This window comes from Camponotus vicinus, unplaced genomic scaffold (assembly GCF_025532165.1).
Source record: "Camponotus vicinus isolate PSW18456_S1 unplaced genomic scaffold, iyCamVici1.0 SCAF_8, whole genome shotgun sequence".
NCBI lineage: Eukaryota > Metazoa > Arthropoda > Insecta > Hymenoptera > Formicidae > Camponotus > Camponotus vicinus.
In genome coordinates this window covers 4,751,580-4,774,438 of record NW_028141980.1, presented here as the reverse complement: position 1 = coordinate 4,774,438, position 22,859 = coordinate 4,751,580, and the positions used below count along the sequence as shown (strand labels likewise).

Below are 22,859 nucleotides of genomic sequence, written 5' to 3'. Positions count from 1 at the left end.
GGATGGAGTTCCGAAAAGGTCAAACCTCCGATTTTGCTATCATCACTTATACTTACGTATTTTGATGCGCTGATTACGAAAATGATAGTTAAAGTTACCGACTACTTCATTTTCATGGTAAAAACCATAAAAAAAGAAATCGTTAAAAAATGACGTTTTTTGATTTTATTTTATCAATATACTGAAAATTAAAAAAAAAAAAGTTTCAAAGAAAAGTTGTAGATCTTTTTAAAATATACATTTTATGTGCTATTCATTTTTACTGTTATTCACCACGGTCCCGATTGACCACGGTCCCGATTGACCACGGTCCCGCCTAAACACTCTAAAAAGAAATGATACGGCTCGCTTCGCTCGCCGCACCGGCCTGCGGCCCGCTAAAAAATAACTACCTTAGGCGATAGACATTGGGCTACGCTACCGACAGTGCCGCCCGACCCCTCTCCGCGGGGAAGGCGGCTTAACGGGCGCGCTAACGCGCGCCCTACCGCCTTCCCCGCTCCGAGGGGCGGGCTCCGCGATTAGGAAACATGTATTTGAACACTATAGTATATTAGCTAACAAGTGCGGGGGATCAAAAATCGGCCGAAACTGCGGACAGTCTCGAACAGTTCACACGCCAAAGGTTCCAGTATATTGTATATCTTTCTACTCTTCTCACTAAGTCAGAGTGTATATAGAGCTTTACAGCAAAGCAGCATTTGGTTTCAGATAAATTTTGTGACAATTGCAGTAGTTGTTTTTCTATTTTTTTTGTTCAAAATCTTTAAGTTCTGATTTGCTTTAGCCTGCCTTTTAAGGTTTTTTAATATTTATTATAGATAAATGAGCTTTGCCATTCCTAACACTGGTTGTTTAAAAGTTTATTTCTGTTTTGTTTATCATAAAAAAATGGACAGAACGTATAATTTTTTCTCATTGGCGTCTATTCTTCAAAATCGTTCCTCAACTCTCCAATGGCTTAGAGATATTGGTTTGATTCCGACGCAAAAATTTTGTAAAACTCATAAAAAATATATGGTTTTACAAGAATCACAGCATGCTTGTGGACAATTTCTTTGTATGAAAAAAGGAAAATATCGACATATTGCAACTGTTGCTGAAAATACATGGTTTGAGAGATGCCATATTTCTCCTGCAGCATGTATCTTTATAACGTATTGTTTTTCGGTCAATATGACGTTTGAGCAAACAATTCGAGAAAGCAGCATTTGTGATGGGCAACAGATATCTCGTGAAACTGTAGCTGATAGATTTTCTTTTTGTCGAGAAGTCTGCATGGCTGCACTTGATGAGCACTTCGAAAATGAAGATCTTTTAGGAGGTGTTGGTAAAGTAGTAGAAATTGACGAATGTAAGATTGGTCGTCGAAAATATGAACGAGGACGTTGAGGGGTCATGGATTCTTGGAATGATTCATCGTGGACATTCTGCTAATTATCGGCTTGAAATTTGCCCAGACAACAAAAGGGACAAAGATACTCTTCTAGCTTTGATAAAAAAACATGTGGCACCTGGAACAGAGATTCATACAGATTGCTGGAAAGGTTATATCGATTTGGATAAGCACGGATATGTTCATAAAACGGTAAATCATTCTGAGAATTTTGTAGACCCTGAAACTGGTGCTCATACTCAGAATATTGAGTCTTCCTGGCGCTGGATGCGTCGACATTTATCTCGTGGTGCTCATCAGGAGAATATTGCAGAACATTTATGCGAATTTTTGTGGCGTCGCCGTGTTCGAAAATTGAATGAAGATCCTTTCAAACAATTAATTATTGATATTAAAAAATGTTATCCAGGAAAAATGTAACGTATTAAAGAAATATATACATATATATATGAAAGCAGTTACAATAGCATCTAACATTAGTTTTTAAGTAAAAAAAAAATCAAAAGCAAAAAAAATTAAAAGCAACAAGAAAAAAACAAAAAAACAAAAACAAGGAGCTACAAAAACTTTCTACGTCCACGTCGTTAGCTCTGGGTAATGCCAAAGGAAAGTTAACTTATCGTACACAGCATATCGTAGTGTGATGAGATATATCTTTAAGTTTGATTTTCTAGAGAACTATCACTTGTATGGTAAAAATGAATAGGACATAAAATGCATATTTCGAAGAGATCTACAACTTTTGTTTGAAACATTTTTTTAAATTTTCAGTATTTGATAAAATAAAATCAAAAAACGTCATTTTTAACGATTTTTTATGGTTTCCACCATGAAAATGAAATAGTCGGTAACTTTAACTATCATTTTCGTAATCAGCGCATCAAAATACGTAAGTATACGTGATGACAGCAAAATCGGGGGTTTGACCTTTTCGGAACTACACCCAATATTTTTCCCGTGGTGAATCACTCGAGATATAGCTTAGAGAAAATTTTTAGAAGTTTCTAGAAACGTTTATAGAAGTTTCTCGGTATTTTTCTTTGATTATTGTAAAATATTTTGTTTGAATACGCATTTATGCTCACTTCTACCCATATTATTTCCCCCCACTCTTTTTGCTTAGATTTTTTTTAGGTGGGAGAAGCAGTAATATAAGCGCGAGGACAAACCGTGTATTCATTCGAATTTCGTCGTTAACAGTTAAGTCTTGAGCGAAGAAGAAAAATTCTACGCAAATACGCTAACGTTGTTGTTGTGATTATTTTTTGCACAGTACATTTTTCGAGTTTGTTTCGAGTGATTAATAGTAATGGCTGGAACGACGGAAATAGCCAGTTTTGTGAAATCCTCGCATGTTTGCGATATTAAGGAGCCGGGAAATGGAGACAATAAAATCGGCAACGGTGGAAGAAACCGACATTTGTTGCTATCAACAACATACGGACTTAATTCATCCTTCACTAAGAAGATACAAGTGGGATTGCAATCGACGAAGGAAGACTGTTTTGTTCCAATTATTAAATTAACGAGCAATAATGCCGATGGGATTTGTCTCGACTCCGACACGTGGCAGCAATTTCAATCCTGCATGGAACATATGAGACAGTATTTGAACGACGATCAAAAAAGAACGGGAGGAATAAATCCGATTATTATTAACAATATCACCATCAACTTTACCAGCGCTTATGGCTCGAGGGCTATTCTAGTGGCATACAAGGAAACCAACGAATATTCCGCGAGTAATGTCGAGAAGGAAGAACAACCTCCGTCGAAGAAACGAAAAACTTATAACACCGCTATCGTGATGCAGAAAGTTACTTTCCTCGGCTTGGAAAATATTATAAAATGCATAGATACGCATTTGTCGCAATTAATTAATATCGTTGATACTGTCAATACATGTGCTAACTATATAATAAACGAAATAGAATTAAAACTTCCCTCATCGTACATAGATTGCGAAATTATAAAACTCACAATTAAAGGAAATTATGAACAAATCGAACAAAGTGTTCGAACTCAAATTAATAATTTAACATTTTTAGATGTATATTTCAGCATTATATTTGTAGAGATACTTTCGCTTAAATTTAATGAAATTTCTCGTGCGATTTTACAAAAACGAAAATTTTATGAAAACCAATAAATAAATGTACATCGATAAAATATAATAAATAACATAACAAGTTTTTCTTAAAAAAAAAATTCACAGAGTACTTTTTACTACGTTTTCAACATATTTCCCAATATCTCCTTCTGTCCTTTACTGCGAACACGCAGCAACACGTCGTGTATTATTATTATTATTAGCATTAAACGTGTATTTTTTCTTATAAAGAAACAAATAATTTTAAAAATTTATTATATTCGTGCAATAGCTATGGTCGACGCAAAATAAAAATCTTTGACAAATAAAATAATTACAAATTTTTTTTTTATTACGCCTAGTTTTTAAGAAATCATATGCGTAAACCATTACTTAATTAAGGTAATTAGCAAAATGTTTAGCGTCAGTTGCTTTCTCGAAAAACAAAATAAGAAATGAAATAGATTATTCGCGCTACGGTGAAAAATATAATTACAATACGGTATATACGACTACAAAAAATTTCAAACTTCTACATTTTTTATGGACTTCTCCGTGCGCTGATAAAGGTTTGTTTGATTTTCCTTTTTGAGTGGGGAGGAAAATATATAAAATGGACAACGCTTAACCGAATATAAGCATTTTCGAGATTTTCTTTGCCCGAGGAAACTTGTACGATTTTCACTCGCGTGTTATTCCTTTAAGAAAAAAAATGGCGTGTAATAAAAATTTGATATCGAGTTGTGCAAAGTTGGCTGCGAGTTTATCTCCAAAGATAAATTCCGCGAGCTACATTTCCAAATTAACGGAAACAAGTGAACATAATTACAGCGTATTTTCGAATTTCGCGTGTGCCTGCTCCGATACATTGCTTGCAATTTTATATAAATTGGGGCATTTCGGCGGCGACGCGAAATTACTAAATATTGCCGGCGAAATAATTAGTGCACGAAGAGCCTTGAGCGAAGATGAAAAATATGAAGAAGAGGAAGATGTAGGTGGACATATAACCTACCTACTTCAAAACTACAGTAGGATCCAGTCGACGGGTAATTATTTTACTTATTTTATTTATTTTTGCTTTCAAAGAAAAAATACGAAAAATCGCGATTATAAAGTTAAATATTTAATTACTAATTAATCACAGGAAACAATAATCTCGCGAGAACAGCGATAGTGCGACCTTCACGTAGACGCCGCGCAGAGGAAGAAACCGAGGCAGGTCCTTCGCGTAAGTTTTGCACGTAATGAAAACGAGTGCTAATTTTTCTCGGATAGAATGTTCGGTAGTAATAAAAAAAAATAATCAATACTAATAAAAAATATTCTACATTTCAGGAAGACCGCGATTACTCGAGGAAAATCCGGCGATTCCCGTTGTCGTTCTTGACGACGACGACGACGAGGAAAACATGAACGCTGACGACATCACATATGCAATCAGTAGCCCTGATAGCGAAGTGTTCTCGCCGGGTAAAGATGATGATTATGTACAAAATAGGCTAAAACGAAAATTCAAATATAAAAATAATTTTAGAACTGTTTTAAATTTTGTTTCTATAATATTAAATATTCGAATCTTAAAATATTATTAGAATTTCCGCGAGAGATGGAGGAGCGCGAGAGAGTGGAGATTAACGAAGAAGAGCCAGAAGAGAGTGGGGAAGAAGAAGAAGAAGTGCAGGAAGAGGAAGAAGTGATAGTGCTGGAAGAAGAAGAAGAAGAAGAAGAAGAGACTGTGAGAGAGGAAGAAGAGGAAAATATATACGCTCCCTCCAGAGAAGGTAACTTTAATAATTTATTTCTCGATATATTTTTATGCTCGAATTTAATCCAAATTCTTAATTTTTCTTTAGAAACTCGTCGCTGGGGGATTAGCTATTCCCCAGAATATTAGTAGCGGAATAAAAAACAACAAATATTGCTAAAAAGGTGAGATTATTTCGTTGTATTATAATATTTATAGTACGGATTACATTCGAGTATAAAAATATTAAAATAATAAAAATAACAAAAATAGTATTTATAATTTATACGGTTTTTTAACAGTACAATACGGAGGTGGTGTTGACGGCCAACAAAATTCAGCGCTCTCCCACACCAATGAGGAAGAAGAAGCGGAAGAGGATGAGACTGAGGGGGAGGTAGCCGAGTTACCCCGCTCGGAAAATATTTCATCCGAGACCGAGGAGGGTGAAGAGGACGAGGAGGAGGAGCATGAGTACCAGCAGCAACAGCAACAACAACAACAGCAACAACAGCAGCAGCAGCAGCAGCAGCAACAACTTCACCAACAGGTCGGAAATAATAATTTTAATTTTGTAAATTTAATATCGGAAAATGCGCGACAATTTAGAAGATTCCGGGTAATCGGTAGAGAAGCGAGTTTCGCGATACATCCGTTGATTGAAGGCAACGATATATATCACTCGTTAGAAAACGCGTTTCGCGAAATTCACGCGTATGCGTTAAATTCATGTGAACCGGGCGATTACGTAGGATTATCGTTTGATTCGCCGAATTTATCGCATGGTCCTGCGGGTATATCTTTTCGTCCGGCGCGTGATTTGAGTTACGAGGACATTTGGAGACTTGTGAGTTCGTTAGCACAGAGCGCCGGTGGTCTCGATATCGCCGACCAATTTAACATACGGGTTTATAATGTCTCGATGCCTTCGGGTCGCGGTCGCGTCACGTTAACACGGGGGGATGTCGCGAAACGTTCGATAGTCGAAATTAATAATTCCGATAACCTGTGCTTCCCTCGAGCTCTCGTAGTAGCTCAAACTTATAGCGAGCGCGGTAATATCCGTACGGGTGAGCTGCATGAGAAATGGAACGCGATAAGATATCAGCATTCTTCGTTACAACGCGAATGTGCATTGCAATTAACGAGAAATGCCGGTGTCGCAATACCGGAAGAGGGTTGTGGAATTCGTGAAATCGAACGTTTCCAGCGTTATTTCGCCGCCGACAATATCGCGATTATTGTGTATAATTTTAATACTTTCGGTCGCGGCGAAAAACCGATGTATGACGGTGCCGAAATACTCGCTTCTCTCGGACGCGAGTCCTCGCGGCGATTAAATATCATGTATTACGAGGATTCGCGACATTATAATCCTATTTTAAATTTAAAAGCCGCCGCTGGTACTCGCGATTATTGCGTAGCGTGTAATGTAGGCTTCCGAAACGATAGACCCAATAGTCACCGGTGCTTAAATAAATGCCCGCGATGCTTATCCGCACCACCGTGCGATTCCACTTACGCCGAAATAAAATGCGACGCGTGCAATCGGCTATTTTACGGTGCAAGGTGTTTCGAGCGTCATCGTAGCGAGAAATCGTACGACGGTAGAACACGCGCTAATGTTTGTAGCATCGTGCGATTTTGCGATAGTTGCGGGCGTATCGTTAAATCGAATTTAAAACACGAATGCGGCGTTTCTTATTGCAAATTATGCCGTTCACAACAACCGCGCAATCATATGTGTTATATGCAACCTCTTCGACAACGTGTCGATATTTCCTCTGCCGGGCCATCTTCATCAGCGATGGTACCGGATGAGGTAGATATATCTAGCACGAGAGAAGAAGAAGCACGGAACATATGTGATAACGCGGAAAAGAACGAACGTGCATATGAACGCGGAAAGGGACGTGTGGCTTTCGTATTTTACGATTTCGAAACGCGGCAGGACGAGACGGTCGAAGGAACGGGAAATATAAAAAAACATATTCCGACGCTATGCATCGCGCAACAGATTTGTGAAGCATGCGTGGGGGAAAATAACATGTCCGTGTGGTGTCGTTGGTGCGGAGTGCGAGAGTTCGTATTTCAACACGATCCGGTTAAACAGTTTGTAGATTCGTATTTCGTTACGCGTCCGGTAAAATATTTTAAACACATAATTTGTATAGCGCATAATGCGAAAGCGTTCGACGCGCAATTTATTTTGAAATATATCGTGGAAAATTGTAGGGATATTGAATCGAAAGTAATTTTAAACGGCACAAAAATTATTCTTTTAACCGCGGGACATACAAAATTCATCGATAGCGTTAATTATATGCCGATGCGCTTATCCGAATTATCTAAGGCTTTCGGGCTAAAGGATACTGAGGATAAGGGCATTTTTCCGCATTTATTTAATACTATCGAAAATCAAACGTACGTCGGACCGTTACCCGATGTACAATATTATTCTCCGGATAACATGAAATCGCAAGAGCGCGAACGCTTTCTCACATGGCATACCGAAATGAGGGAAAAAAATACCGTGTTCGACTTCCAACGCGAGATAGTGCGCTATTGTCGTAACGATGTTGATATTCTTCGACGAGCGTGCGTAGCGTTTAGAAAAATTTTCCTAGATCGCGGAAATGTATGCCCGTTCGAGGAATGTACAACTATTGCTTCGACCTGCATGACGGTTTTCCGGAAAAACTTTTTGCAAGCCGATACGATAGGCATTATTCCTACGGGGGGATACAGATGCGCGAGCAATCATTCGCGTAAAGCCTTACAATGGCTGATATGGATGGAGCGCGAACTCGACTGTCGTATAAATCACGCGGGGCGTGCGCGGGAATATCGCACGATCGAGGGTACGCTCGTCGATGGTTATTTCGAAACGTCTGTTGCGGGAAGGACGCAGCGTCACGTGTTGCAATTTCACGGTTGCTTTTGGCACGGATGTCCAACTTGTTTCGCTGTAAATCGCGATAAAGCGCTTTCGTCGGGGGAGGATCGCGGAGATACATTAAATTCGCGATATGAACGAACTCTCGCAGTTTCATGGCGCCTTCGTCAGCGGGGATACATAGTGTCGGAAAAGTGGGAGTGCGCCTTCGACCAAGAAATGCGCGACAATCGCGTAATGTATGATTTTCTCGCGAACCATCCGATGGTAGAAACACCACCGCTCGATCCTCGCGACGCGTTTTTCGGTGGGCGTACGGGAAATATCGCAACTCAATACGAAGTCACAGGTACGGAGAAAATACGCTACGTCGACGTATGCTCATTATACCCGTTTGTATTGAAGACGGGCGCTTTTCCGATCGGTCATCCGGAAATTTACGTCGGCGATGAATGTAGCGCGTTAGTCGGAAGGTTACCGAATTATAATTTCGACTCGCTCGAAGGTCTCATACGCTGTAGAGTATCCCACCTCGTGATTTATTTCACCCTGTACTTCCGCATCGCGTACGAGGAAAATTACTCTTCGCGTTATGTCGTAGTTGCTGCGAAACATTTTCTCAGACACCGTGCACTCATAATGATAGCGAGCGTGAATTCGAGGGTACCTAGGTAACCTGCGAATCACGCAAGGCCGTCGAGAAAGGTTATCTCGTAACATCGGTAAGCGAAATTTGGCAATATAGAGTTAGCCAATACGATCGTGCGTCGCGGCAAGGTGGATTGTTCGCCGAATATATTAATACGTTTTTACAGCTTAAACAGGAAGCCAGTGGTTGGCCGGGCGAATGCGGGGAAAACGACGATGAGGCAAAAGAGCGATACTTGAGGGAATATGAAAAAACTGAGGGTATCGTTCTTGATAAGCGAAACATCGCGCGGAATCCCGGTTTACGCTCGGTTGCGAAACTGTGCTTAAATTCATTCTGGGGAAAATTCGGCCAACGATCCAATTTGCCGACTACCGAAATCGTAAAAACACAACAACGTTTCGCGACATTACTAACGAGCGCCGAATACGAGATAACCGACATATTACCCGTGAATGACGAGGTAATGTATGTTTCGTGGCGACTGCGACAAGAGGCTCTCGTTTCCTCGCCGATAACAAACGTCGTGATAGCAGCGTATACGACTGCACTAGCGCGTTTAAAATTGTACGAGTACCTAGAACGTTTAGATCGTCGTGTATTATATTACGATACGGATTCGTGTATTTTTATAAGCACCGGTGATTCGAACGAATACATGCCGCCTACGGGAAATTTTCTAGGCGACATGACGGATGAACTCGAAAGCTACGGCCGCGGTAGCTATATCGAGGCGTTCGTGTCCGGGGGCCCGAAATTTTACGCCTACATCGTGCGAACACCGGAGGGTAATACTCACGAAACTTGTAAAGTTAAGGGTATTACTCTCAATTACGAGAACTCGCGACGAATTAATTTTAATGCTATAAAAAAGCTACTATTAGCGAGAGAAAAAGACACACAGGAAAACGAAGAAGAAGAAAATAACGAAACTTCGATAAATCTACGCTTTAATGCGATTCGACGTACGGCGTTTCATGAATTTGTTACGCGAAGTGAAACAAAAATATGTGCGCCGGTATTAGTAAAGCGTAGATTTATCAATAGCAGATATTCGCTACCATACGGATATGTGGCGGTATAACAATATTCTTATTTCTTGGGTGACTTTTTCTTTTTTAAATAAAAGTCGCGCATTTTCCGATTTTATTTTAAAAAATAGAATTATAAATATTGTAAGTAGCATAAGAAAAATGTAAAATTTATAACAATATAAATATAATTCTTCTTTGTATATATTTCTGTATATTAATAATAAGCAAAAATTTTATAAAAAAATGGCTGGTTTTGAAAAATATTAATAAATGTGAAAATTTTTTATCTTAATTCGTGTTTAATACTTTTAACTTTTCCCTTCTTCCTTTATAACACCCCCGCCTCGCGTTCAATCATCCGCATGTTCATCTTTTTACCTCTGTAGTGCAATGTAGTCTAATTATAATAATTATAATAATTATAATAATTATTGTCTCCTACTGAGATGCTTTGTCTCTTTTTCCGATAAAGTGCGTCATGAACCGTTCGAGCGGAGGGGGCTTGTTTCGATATTCCATAGCGGGCCCCGAGACGGAATGGGGAGGTAAGGATTGTTTCCTCGAGACATATACCGCCGGCTACCCTCCGAAAGTCGGTAGGTGGGGGGGGGTTCGTTCTGCCAAGACGTAGCGAGAGCGACTAAGGGCTAGGTAACGGGAATTTGACTCGGAACCCTATACAGGTGGGCCAGGGCTGGAGTGGGAGGAGGATTGCTTCTTCGAGTCTAGTACCGCGGAGGTAGGGAAATAAAAATTTGATAAATCGGCGACACAGCCGGCGTCGACCAATCGCAGCTCTGGGCCACTATGGTGCGAGCCAATCAAACTCTGGACCACTATGGTGCAAGCCAATCAAACTCTGGGCCACTATGGTGCAAGCCAATCAAAATCGAGACTTCGGGAGGTGGGGCATTGTTTCTACCAATCAGAACGCCTCCCTCCACTTCACCTGGCCACGCCCACGGCGCCAGGGCCGAGTGGTGGGGGTTTGTTTTGACGCACCATAGTGGCCCATATCTACTCATGTTTATTCCTTACAAACGTTAACACTTCGTACATATGATTAAGACTTGAGACAAAAGACAGTATTGTACGTTACTAAAAACAAAGACTTAAAACATAAAACATTGTCTTAAAATTATAAATCAGCCGTTCTGGTCAGACCCTAATGATATCTTCTGTTGTGCTATAGATGAAGACCAACGCGACACAGACGAGGAAGCAGAAAACGTGGATGACCCATACATGACGATTCCGAGTCCGGTTGCGATGGTTGCGAGTCCAGCAACTCGCAAGAAAGAAAATTTTTCTGAAGTTTCAACGCTTGCCAGAAAAGCCTTTGATGGCATGGAAGTGATGGACCGTAATCAGGAAGATGAAACTGACTGGACTTATTGGACATTGGACATTTACAAGGAACATCTCAATACTTTCGATATTGTCTATTATTTATTCTGATGTAGAATATTCAAGAATAATTATTCGGATGCTCGCATCGATTCAAGTAGAACTACGAGAGCTTCATCAGAAAGTCGAACGCGGAAGACCTATGTTTTCAGGAAATGTCGGCCTCGTAGCGCATCTTCTGCCATTAAAATCGATCGCGGAGATTGAAGCCTTCGAGAAAAAAATCCATGAAAATTCGGAAGTGAAAGAACAATTCGTAAGTTAATTCTTTCAATATCTCACGAAGATAGATCAAATTTTGTTCAATTTGTTGCAAATATAATAATAATATTTCTATTGCAGAATACATTTGTATGGAAAATTGGAGGTCACACAGCGCGTGAGGACATCCAAAGAATTTGCACAAAGATCTTCACAAATTCCTGCGCAGAGTTATGTTCATGGAAAGGACGGAAGGGAAACTTTTGCATTGAAGGTCTATGTATTATAAAAATAATGCAAGGTAAATAATATAATATCCGAGATTTTAACACCAGAAAATACCATTTTAACGTTGTTTGAGAATACGGTTTCTCCTTTTCTATAATCCGATTTTTGGCAGAAACATTGACTGAATAATGCTCTTGCTGCAAACAGACAGTTCAATAATGTATATAATAATTATTATAGTTAGGAATAAGTGTTCCCAATCAGCATTGTCGATATCGATTCGAAAAATTAACTTATTTTTTATATAATTGTCTTTATGGTTTCTTGCAATGCTATTTGAAAGGATTAGATTTTATAGGCATTTCTCATTCCATGATAATATTGTGAAGAATTTTAATTTTTGCCAAAAATGTCGAATTGTTGTCGAATATCTTTAAGTTTTTGTTACAGAAATTTTATAAATATAAAAAAGTTATATTTTAAATCTAATTTTTAACATTTTTCACTTAGAGTAGGGCAAATATAAGAGCTGTGTGGTATTTAGACCTGCAAACATGGTCGGTTTTTATATAAAAACCCAAATAATTTATACTATAATCGTTTTAGTATCTAAATAAAAATAGAACGAAACAAAATGCAAAATAATTGGTTACTTCACCTCGTTCAATTGTTTATCATAATAACCCCACTGTTAGAAGTTAGCCCCGTCAACCCTAATAAATCTAAATTTACTCTGATTTATTATCTAGTCTTTAGATGTTTCACATTGTATTTACAATTTACATCATTAATTATATTAATTTGTTCACAGATGCTATTTTACATATCCGACAATGAAGGAAATTGAATTTGAAGAGATCGTCGCAGAATGGTTCCGGTTTGCTAAACAACGACGAACTCGAACAACAGAAAAAGAGAAGAAAAAAGCAGAGAGAAGAAAGACAACGGAGGCAAGGGAGAAAGAGGCAAACTCTTAACAAGGTTACAGAGTTTATCTTCTTTAAATAAAAGATAAAGATACTTTTGCTATTGTCATATACAACCGTGAAAAAAATGCCTTTGTGTCCTTTGTCAAAAAGTCTTTTTCTTATTTTTTTTTTATAAACATTATTATATAGTATCTAGACTATTGAAGAAATTCACTATACATCGGAATAAAAAAGTCTGCACCGGAATTGCCATCCTTAACGAGTGATGCGTAACACCACGTACAAATAATAATATACACATGTAATGTAACGCGCAATAAAGAGGTGGGATATGTATTATATGTAACTGTGATAGCGACATGTGATAGCGACATGCAAGAACCCACGTATTATTTTATCACAGCCATCATCACTCGGTATCTAGTCGATTAGTACCTATTAGTCACTATTAATATCGTATCTAGTCGATAGACAAAGTTTGCAGGAAATGTAAAAGATATATGTTCCTAATATAAAAAATATATTACTAATCTCGTTTTAAGTTTGTTACATTTTAATCTTATTGATTTGATACACATTATAATTATTTTGTTTGGTGTAATACATACATTTTATGAATAAATAAGAATTTTGAATCAATATATTTTTATTCAACTTTTGTAACACGCTTATCACCTCAATATAACTGTAACATTACAGTTATATCTACTATTATATTGCATTTATATAACAGCTATAATATTTGTTATATTACAGTTACATTTACTGTTATGTAACGGTTAGATAACACGTTATATAACATGTTATATTGCTGAGTCGGAAAAAGTAACTTACATGTAATGTACATGTAACATTCTGATAATATAACTGTTATATTCGGTTACATTGCCACTACATTGCTGCTATATTACTTTGTTCACTGGGAGATGTGTGTTATATAAGTAAGTAAAATGATGAATATATAATAGCCAATTATTGGCGATCGTTTGGTATAGCAACCAATGTGTACATTCTGGTACACATTGGTTGCTATATCAAACGATCGCCAAAAATCGCCTAATGTAATTATAAGTATACACATATTTAATCATTTAAATTCTGTTTATAGCCAACTTTTTGATAACAATGCCAAAGACAAAGCGTAAAATTAATAGTTATTTTTATCGAACTATAAGAAAGGAAGTTAATTCTATATTACATCAGCATTTAAATAATGATAATGATAATACCGATGCTTCTAGTTCAAATACGAACAATGTTGAATGTTTAAAACACATCAATATTGATGATACATCTAACACATATCATATTAATGATGATCAGGATACTTCCTCAGATTCAATTTCTACATGTATACTTGACGATGAATCAAATATATCTCAATTACACAATGTTACAATAGATAATAACCTTAATCCTATTCAGATTACTAATATAAATATTTTAGATGATTTAAAAAATTGGGCAGTAAAACATAATATTAAACATGAAGCTCTAAAAGATCTCTTGCAAATTTTATCTCGTATAGAGAGCAAAGAATTTTTAAATTGCCCAAAAGATCCTAGATCTTTTCTACAAACTCCTAGATCTACAATGATTATAATTACCTGTTTTTTTTTATTTTAGAAATCTGTTTTAAAAACATGTTATTTTATTTTGTCTTTCAATTATTATAATTACTATTCTTTTCAATAATTATTACTAATAATATTGTGAAAAATATTACATATAAATATATAATATTTTATATATATATGTTGTTTTCCATTTATTAATCACATTTTTCTTTCAGGCCGGGTCTACAATAGATAATTTAAGCCCTAAGCCGTAAGAAATTGACCAATCGCAGTCAAGTATGAGGAAAATACTCGACTGTGATTAATCAATTTCTTAAGGCTTAAAGCTTAAATCACCTATTGTGGACCTGGGCTCAAGTACAGCTGGAATGTCGCCTTACAGAAATTTAATACTAGCAGTAGTATATTTTTCCGTAGGAACGATATACGCAATAATATTTCTAGCAGAAAATCAAATCGTGTATAGAATATTGTTACGTCCGGTGGACTCCACGATTCTTTTCTTTCTTCGAAACGATTTCGTGGAAGAAAGAAATTAAGGATCGACTTGCATTCGAAATGCAAAGCGATTCTTCTTAGGAATAAAGATAGCGCTTAGAAGAACGCAACCTAACCCGCGGGTATCGCCATTAAACTTTAACAAATCTAATACTGAGAATGGCCAGTCGAGATAGCGTTAACGAAACTCTAAATAAATTCGTGAATTGTTATGAGAAACTCTAACTGTCCCGTATCTATTGGTACGGCTTTATATTCGAAGCCTCTCTATCTAAAGAAATTTTAAAATAAAGATCTGGTTCTCGGGAAGATTGTCAAAATCTAAACATACAGCAATATTCTTGAAATTGATAGTGCACGTGCGCTCGTTCGGGCCACCCTCGAGCGTTCTCCGAATCGCCAAATCGCCAAGCGATAAGATAATCAGCTCACTCCCACTCTCTACTGGATGGAGCTAAGTCTCGAGCCAAAGGGCTTAACCAATTAAAATCTTAAGAGATCCCTCTCCTTTTAAAAAAATCAAGCTCCTTGACCTTAGGAAGGGAGTAATAGAAATCATTTAATTCGCCTAAAAAGATTCCCCACCATCCAGAAGGGAGGAGTAAAATCCTTAAAACTCGCGAGCCGAAGACGCGGACACTCTTCAGTTCACAGTTCATAGAACACAGTTCATTTTAAAGAAATTACGACACCTCTTTCGTGCAGCACAGAGTATCTGTTTAAATTCAATCATTGTCAATAAGTAAGTGAAGTGAGTGAGGTGAACTTTGGATCAACTGAGCATTCCACTCATTTTCAACCAACAGCCACCCACCTGCGCTTTCAGCTCCGGTCGGATTAAATTTCTTTTTCAACACCTTGCAACGTTTACAATAAGTATGTCGCCTCATAATTCGCGGTCAAACAATAGGCGTTGGCGGAATCGCCGGAACAAACGGTTAAGAGAAGGGCTGGCTCAAGCTATCGGCGGTCCAGTAAATCGTTCGACCACTAGTATAGACAGTAATAAACTCGACACTAACACACACCCTCCTAACCCCTCTTCCTCATCCCTTATCCCGAATTATTCTCCAATCTCGTCCCCAGGGCATTCCTCGACCTCCCCCGGTACACCTGTTCCGGGCCCCGCGCCTTCGCCTGGTTCACCCCCCAGATCTCGTACCCCGCTCCCACCAGAACTTTCTCCTTCCCCGTCTACCCTTGTATTTGAACCCTCTCCTTTGCCTTCTCCCGAACCCCCTCGTTCCCCCTCACCTCCTGTCCGGGAGCGTACTCCTCCCATACCTGTTATCACCCTCGACTCAGATCCTCCTTCCCCTTCCACCTCCTCAGAATTTTCTGAATTCGGCGAGGCTCTGGGAAATTTTGCGAGAGATCTTCCCGACCTCGAAGAGGATTCCAGCCCCTTCGACTTCCCTCTCGATTCCCCGTCGGGACCTCCTAACAGTCCCGAAACTCCTGAACCTCCCCCTTCTCACCCTCTAGGTTATTTCCTATCCCAGTTTCCCCTCATCGACTTCCCCATTCCCGAAGGATCTTTTCGCGTGGGCCCCGGTCCTGTGGACCACGAGGAGTTCTGTCGCTACCTAACCAGTGCCCCTCCCGATGCTATAATTGTGTGGTATCTCCCTGGCTCCCACCTTCCATTAGGAGTTCCTATACAAGCCCTGTGGAAGAAATTCCCTCCGTCCACTATCCAATTTGAAAATCCTTGACCCTTTGTCCTCTCCCCTTTAACTTTATAATACATATGTTTAAATAGAAAAATTGAAATAAAATTAATTTTGTAATAATCCAGCCAGGATAAATTACCTGAAGATTAGACTTCCCACCTTTTATCCTGGCTGACGTCCTCCGAACCAATGTAACACCCGCGGAAATTCCCTAACATATACAAAACAACACACAAAAACATTTTTTTTCAATTATATTTTGTATTTTTAAAAAAGGATCTTTATGTAAACATATTTTATATCGCTCAAACAACTGATTAATGAATAAATGGTAATTTACGATAAAATTTTCATTTAATTTTTGGTACCCGTTCTCATTCCCTCAATTCTCGAAATCGCACAGGGTCCCGTCCCGAGTAAAAGAGATTCGATTCTCTTACCGAAAAGGGACCGACGAGCGTAACGGCCTAGGACACTCACAGAGTTAAAGGGACCATTCTGGTCACTGACCTGTGCCAGGCCCCTGACAGTGCGCTCGACCCGATCTATACACACGCCCGATAAGTGTGTCACCGGGTAAGTAGGTTGCGTCCTTCCAGATGGCCCGACCTTTCAAGGGTCTGGACGTAACAATATTCTATGTATATGTATAGGAATAATCTTGAAGAATGTTATTAGAATATTTAAGATAGTGTACTTTTAAAAACATAAGAATATTTCCAGAATATCTATCTTCTTAAAAAGAACTTCTACGAATATTCAAATCTTCCTAGCGGAAGATCGGAGGATATTCTATGAACTAATATGTGCTGGCTGGGTATACTAGATTGATAATTACAATTTTTACTTTGGCACGAAAAATATTTCAATTATTATTAATTTAATAAAATGTGTTTTTATATATACACAAGGAAAAAAGGGATGTTTTGTCTATCTTTATAAGAAATTATTTACACAAAATATATTCATTCATATATTCATTTATTATATCAACAGTATTTTATTATCAGTATAGCACTATTATATCATATATTATTAATTAATTTTCTTATAATAAAAAATAATTCTTATTTTCGCATTTTTATTGCATATTTTTGTTCATTGTATATATTTCATGATTAAATTCGTAAAACAAAAATTCTATATTATAATTACTGAATATTTTAAATAAAATACTGAATATTACGTAACTCTAGACGAACTTCTTACTGACAAACTGTTTACTGAGTTTGAAAAATGAAAATTTAAAAAATGAAAATATATAACTATAAACTAACAACACATTTGTTACATATAATGTCACATAATTACACATATATCATATATTGATAATATAATCATATATTGATATATAATTACCTAAAATATAAGACCAATATCTCAAAAACATTTTTAATTTTTGCATAATAATTGCATAATACTATTTACATAAATATGTATTTTACTTACGACAGTAAGATTCATTTTTGACAACAGCTATTATTTTATAAGAATGAATAAAAGAAATTATAAGAGAGAAAATGACACAAAACATAAATAGTTCGAGTTTGAAGTTTCTTAGATTTTGCTAAAGACCTTTCATTATATTACTAGAAAATGATAGCAATAAAATAAAATGCAATTGTTATCAAAAATATAAATTTTATTGTCGTAAGCAAAATACATATTTATGTGAATGCAATTATTTATGCCAAAGATGAAAAATGTTTATGAGATATTGGTTTGATATTTTGGACAATTATATATTAATACCCATAAAACATTAAAATATACTTAGTATATACAATGTATGTACATTTATGTATATTGTATATTCTATGTATATACATTCTTGATAGAATTTACATACATAGGATGTGAAATATACGTGCAAATGTAACCGGAAAAATATACATAGAAGATCCATGGTACATACATATGTACATAATTAGTACATGCAATGTATATACACTTTGTCCATCCATTCTTTATACATATGAGTACATACTATGTATTCGCAGAAAGTATATACATGGTATGTACATATATGTATGAAGAGTGTATATACTTCTCTGTATATAGATGGTATGTACATATATGTATGAAGAATGTATATATTTTTTTGTATATAGATGGTATGTACATATACGTATGAAGAATGTATATACTTTCTGTACATACATTCTTCATACATATGTACATACCATGTATATACTTTCTACATATACATTCTTCGTATACATATGTACCTACCATGTATATATATTCTTCATACATATATGCACACTGCTCGTCATTAATTTGTTCCATTTTTCTACCGAGTTTATATAGAATGTGTTACATATTCTATAGATTATTTCATAAAATAACAAAAGATTAATAACATAATTTGCACTTTTTTTTAATTATTTGCTTTTTTCATAAGACAAATATTTATTAAACATATATATATATATATATATATATATATCTTTATATAATATCTATATTTCTATCTATATATATGTATGTATATCTATATCTATATATGTATATCTACTTAATAGTATTAAAAGGTATGATGACTGAACACAAAATTTAATTTTGAAAATAATGTTTGTTTATTGTAATACATAAAAATATATTTTTTTATGTTAAATATTTATATACATACATATGTTGTATGATCCCAGAATAGATGAAAAGAATTAATATATTTTTTTATCAATATATACCATATTTTATTTATTTTATATAATTGCAATATTGCACCATAAACAAAAACTGCATATTTTTTAAATATTTTAAGTAAATTAAAAATTAAAAAATAAAAATTCATCATTATCTAAACAATAAGAGAATTATTAGATATAATAACTAAAAATCAAATTGCATAAGTTAATTCTGATTTATAGAATATATATATATAAAGTAAAAAAAAACAAATTATATATACTGATAATTATATATACTGAAATAATAATACTTAGATATTATTATAGACGTTATAATTTTTTTGTTAATAAATCAATTTTCGGTTCTTTCATTTGTTTGTGGAGGTCTTTCATCTGTTTGTGGAGTTCTTTCATCTGTTTGTGCTATATTTTTATTTTTATTATTATTATTGAAACGATCTTTACTTCTCACTAGCCATGCTTTTATGAAACATATTATTTCCGAATCTGTGGCCTCTTGAGTCTTCTTGTTAAGTCGTACAGCAGCTATAAATATTTTTATAAATTATTATAAAAATTATATATATTATATATTGTATATGTATGTGTGTGTTTGTGTGTGTGTGTGTGTGTGTGTGTGTGTGTGTGTGTGTGTGTACACATACAATATAATATATTACATATTAAAGAGTTTTATATATTTATATTTTTAAAATTCATATTCATTTGAACATATTTAAAGTGTAATTATACATTCAGACTAATACTTTGTTTTCTTCTCTAATTTTATACACAATTTAAAACTATATTTTTTTATCTTAACTTAATTTGTATATAAAGTAAACTTTTATATAAACTGAATTAAAATTAGAGCCATATTTTAATAAGTATAATAATATATGAGATATAAATGCATATATGAGATATAATGCCGATAAATAAAAGATATTAAAACATGTATGATGCTCGAAAATATATATGTTATGCTCTCAGTACGAAATTCTATTGCATAAAAGATATTTATTATGATATACAAAACATTTTACTACTACACGTTTTAGCTAATAGATATTAAAAATAAAAACTATATCGAATGTATAGTAATCTATTCTTAAGAGAGAATTATAATGCGTTGATAAGAATTACAATAAATTATAAGAGAATAAAAGAAAGACATTTTATAAAAGCAATTTAGTAAAACTTACAGAGAATACTCGATGCCACAACTAAATTTTTAAAAGTTTTCTTTTTTTTAGCTCCTTCCCATGAATAAGCTATACCAACTTCGTTAGTAAAAACGTGATACATAATCCGTCGAACAACTTCTTTAACGTTGCATCCTCCTATACGACTTAAATTTTTAGCCTAACATAATATAAGAAGATGGTCATTTAATTATTTATTTACATTATTAAACATAGTGTATATAATTTTTACAGATATTTTTAAATATAAAAAGAGTTAAATATATAAAAATATCTTAAATATACAAAAATATCTTGAATATATTACAAATTACAGATATTCAAAAAATTATCAATATTCAAATGTAATACTAATTTTTTGACACTATTTCTTTTTTTATTTACAAGAAAAATATATTGATTTTTCTTACCAATATTGTTTTATTTTCTCCAGAATTCATTAGCCAATCTTCTAATCGAGCTAAGGAATCTTCATTTACAGGAAATGATTGAATAATATCGGGAACATTATTATTACACGTAAATGATTTTTGTGATGATTCTTCATCTGCTGTAGCTTTTAGTAGAGCATTAACTGTTTCAGAAATATCATCCACTTTTAAATTGAGTATGTGTAATTCTCTTAAAACACGTTTTTCAAATGCTAAAATAAAAATTATTATAAATAAAGTAATATAGTATAATAATATTTTTTCCAAGATCTATAACTTTAAGATTATATATTTATGTGTATTGTATTACGTCTAAAGGTACGTCACGTAATTGGGAGCTCTAGTGAAAGAAACTCGATCAATATACAAAATAAAACACACATTTTTGTCTTAAAGAAAAAATATGATTTTGCGAGCAGTACAAATTTTTTCTTTAAGAGCTATTGTCTGAAATATTTTTTCTATCTTTAACACAATAAATGCTAGATCTCATCCCAATTTGTGTGTCGCACTTTGTATATTATGGTAAATTATTAAATGTAAAATATGAAATATACCTTTCTCACTATTTGGTTCACAAGTCGAATCAAGTTTACGATTTAATGCAGTTTTTAATGCAGTATTACTAAAAGCAAAACTAGAAGTAGTACCAGGAATAATTACATTATTAGTACAAGAAGTAGAACTAGTAGTATTAGAAGTAATTATATTAGTATTAGTTCTGTATTCTGTAGATTATTTTCATTAGTATTATTTTCTACTGTCATCCCTAGAAGAGAAAATGTAAATTAAATATATAATGCTATATAAATATTAAGTTAAAAGTATGTATTATCAACAAAAAATATATATACATTCTGTGTGTATATATATATGTATGTATATATACAGAATTTTAAAGTTGTTTTATGCATTTTCGTATTTTCTAATATTAATTACTTTATTATATTTTCCTCAAAATGTTTAAATTTTTTGTTACAAAACATGAGTATAATATTATACAATTATTATATTAACATGAGTATAATATTATACAATTATTATATTTTTACTTACTATCGCTTGATCCAGTTGGGGGCTCAGGATACATTATGTCATCATCTGATGAAAATATTTCTGATGTTTCAGATGATACTTCATATTCACTTTCAGATTTCTTGCACCGTTTTCTTTGTTTTGTATTACTTTTTTTTTTTAAATCCAGTGTTGGAAGAAAGATTGTTTGTCACTCTTGCTTTATTAGCTTTTCGTTGAGCTACTTTATAGGTGCCTACAAAATCATATTTTAAATAAATAATTTACAATTCAATTAAAATAATTATAAAAATGAAAAATTAATACAAAGTGTCTTTCTAGTTAAAAATAAATTATCATAATAAGAGCGATAAATATAATTATTACTTCTATAATATAGTTGCTACATAAAAATATATATAAAAAAATTGTAAAATATATAATATATGTAAAAGTGTATATATATATAGATATGTATTATATATATATATGTGTGTGTGTGTGTGTGTGTGTGCGCGTGTGCGTGTGCGTGTGTGTGTAAATGTGTACTTTACCGTAAGTGCCCAAAATACTAGCTCCATAGAGCATCCAATTATTTGCTTCAGGAGAATGTTTGTTCTTTATCAAATTAATTATAGCACTTTTTGTCGTGCCTTCAGATGGCCAATAACATTGGAATTTTTTTTTCATGTACCAGGTATTCGGTACAGCTTCCACTATGTTTTCATCATCAAATTTGACGACGAACCAAATCCCCAGATAGACAGATATGCTGAACATACCATGCAAACATTTTATGTATACTTTGTGATGCAATTAGAACAGCATAAAATTACAAATAACTTTAAATGTAGGTATTATGATGTCATATTGTTATCATATATTTTGTGTATTTCACGGTATAGCAATATGTTGCACTTTGCTATAAACGCACAACTGCAATCATTATAGGAAATGTTTCTAATATAAAATTATGTTGTAATTGTATTATTTGTAGGAGCAATAATTGAAGCAAGCTATTTGACGATTGTTAATTTAGTATTATTGCATTGTAATGTATTTATGAGGTAGTTGCGTTCTTATGCTATTTTAATTTTGTATTGTCATTTAGAAATACACAGCACACATATTTTATTGACATAAAATATTGCATATTACAATTCAGTTATATCTTAGGTATTAGAAATAAATTTGTGTGTGCACAAAATGCTGGCATTATGCTGTCATTTTGCTGTTTCTCATTAGTATTAAT

The 22,859-nt window shown here is 34.5% G+C and overlaps 1 protein-coding gene and 1 pseudogene across 1 annotated transcript in view; one reads left to right on the top strand and one right to left on the bottom strand.

Moving 5' to 3' along the window:
• The window catches only part of LOC145976327 (uncharacterized), a 30,558-nt gene extending 18,085 nt beyond the window's left edge, over positions 1-12,473 (top strand). Inside the window, exons 4-6 of the mRNA XM_083107389.1 lie at positions 11,004-11,474; positions 11,561-11,720; positions 12,459-12,473. Of these exons, the coding sequence (XP_082963515.1) occupies positions 11,004-11,269 (266 nt within the window). The 3' untranslated portion in view covers positions 11,270-11,474; positions 11,561-11,720; positions 12,459-12,473. The remainder of the gene's footprint in view (positions 1-11,003; positions 11,475-11,560; positions 11,721-12,458) is intronic.
• Positions 12,474-19,309: 6,836 nt separating this feature from the next.
• On the bottom strand, positions 19,310-22,387 carry LOC145976325 (uncharacterized; annotated as a pseudogene).
• Between the last annotated feature and the right edge of the window lie 472 nt (positions 22,388-22,859).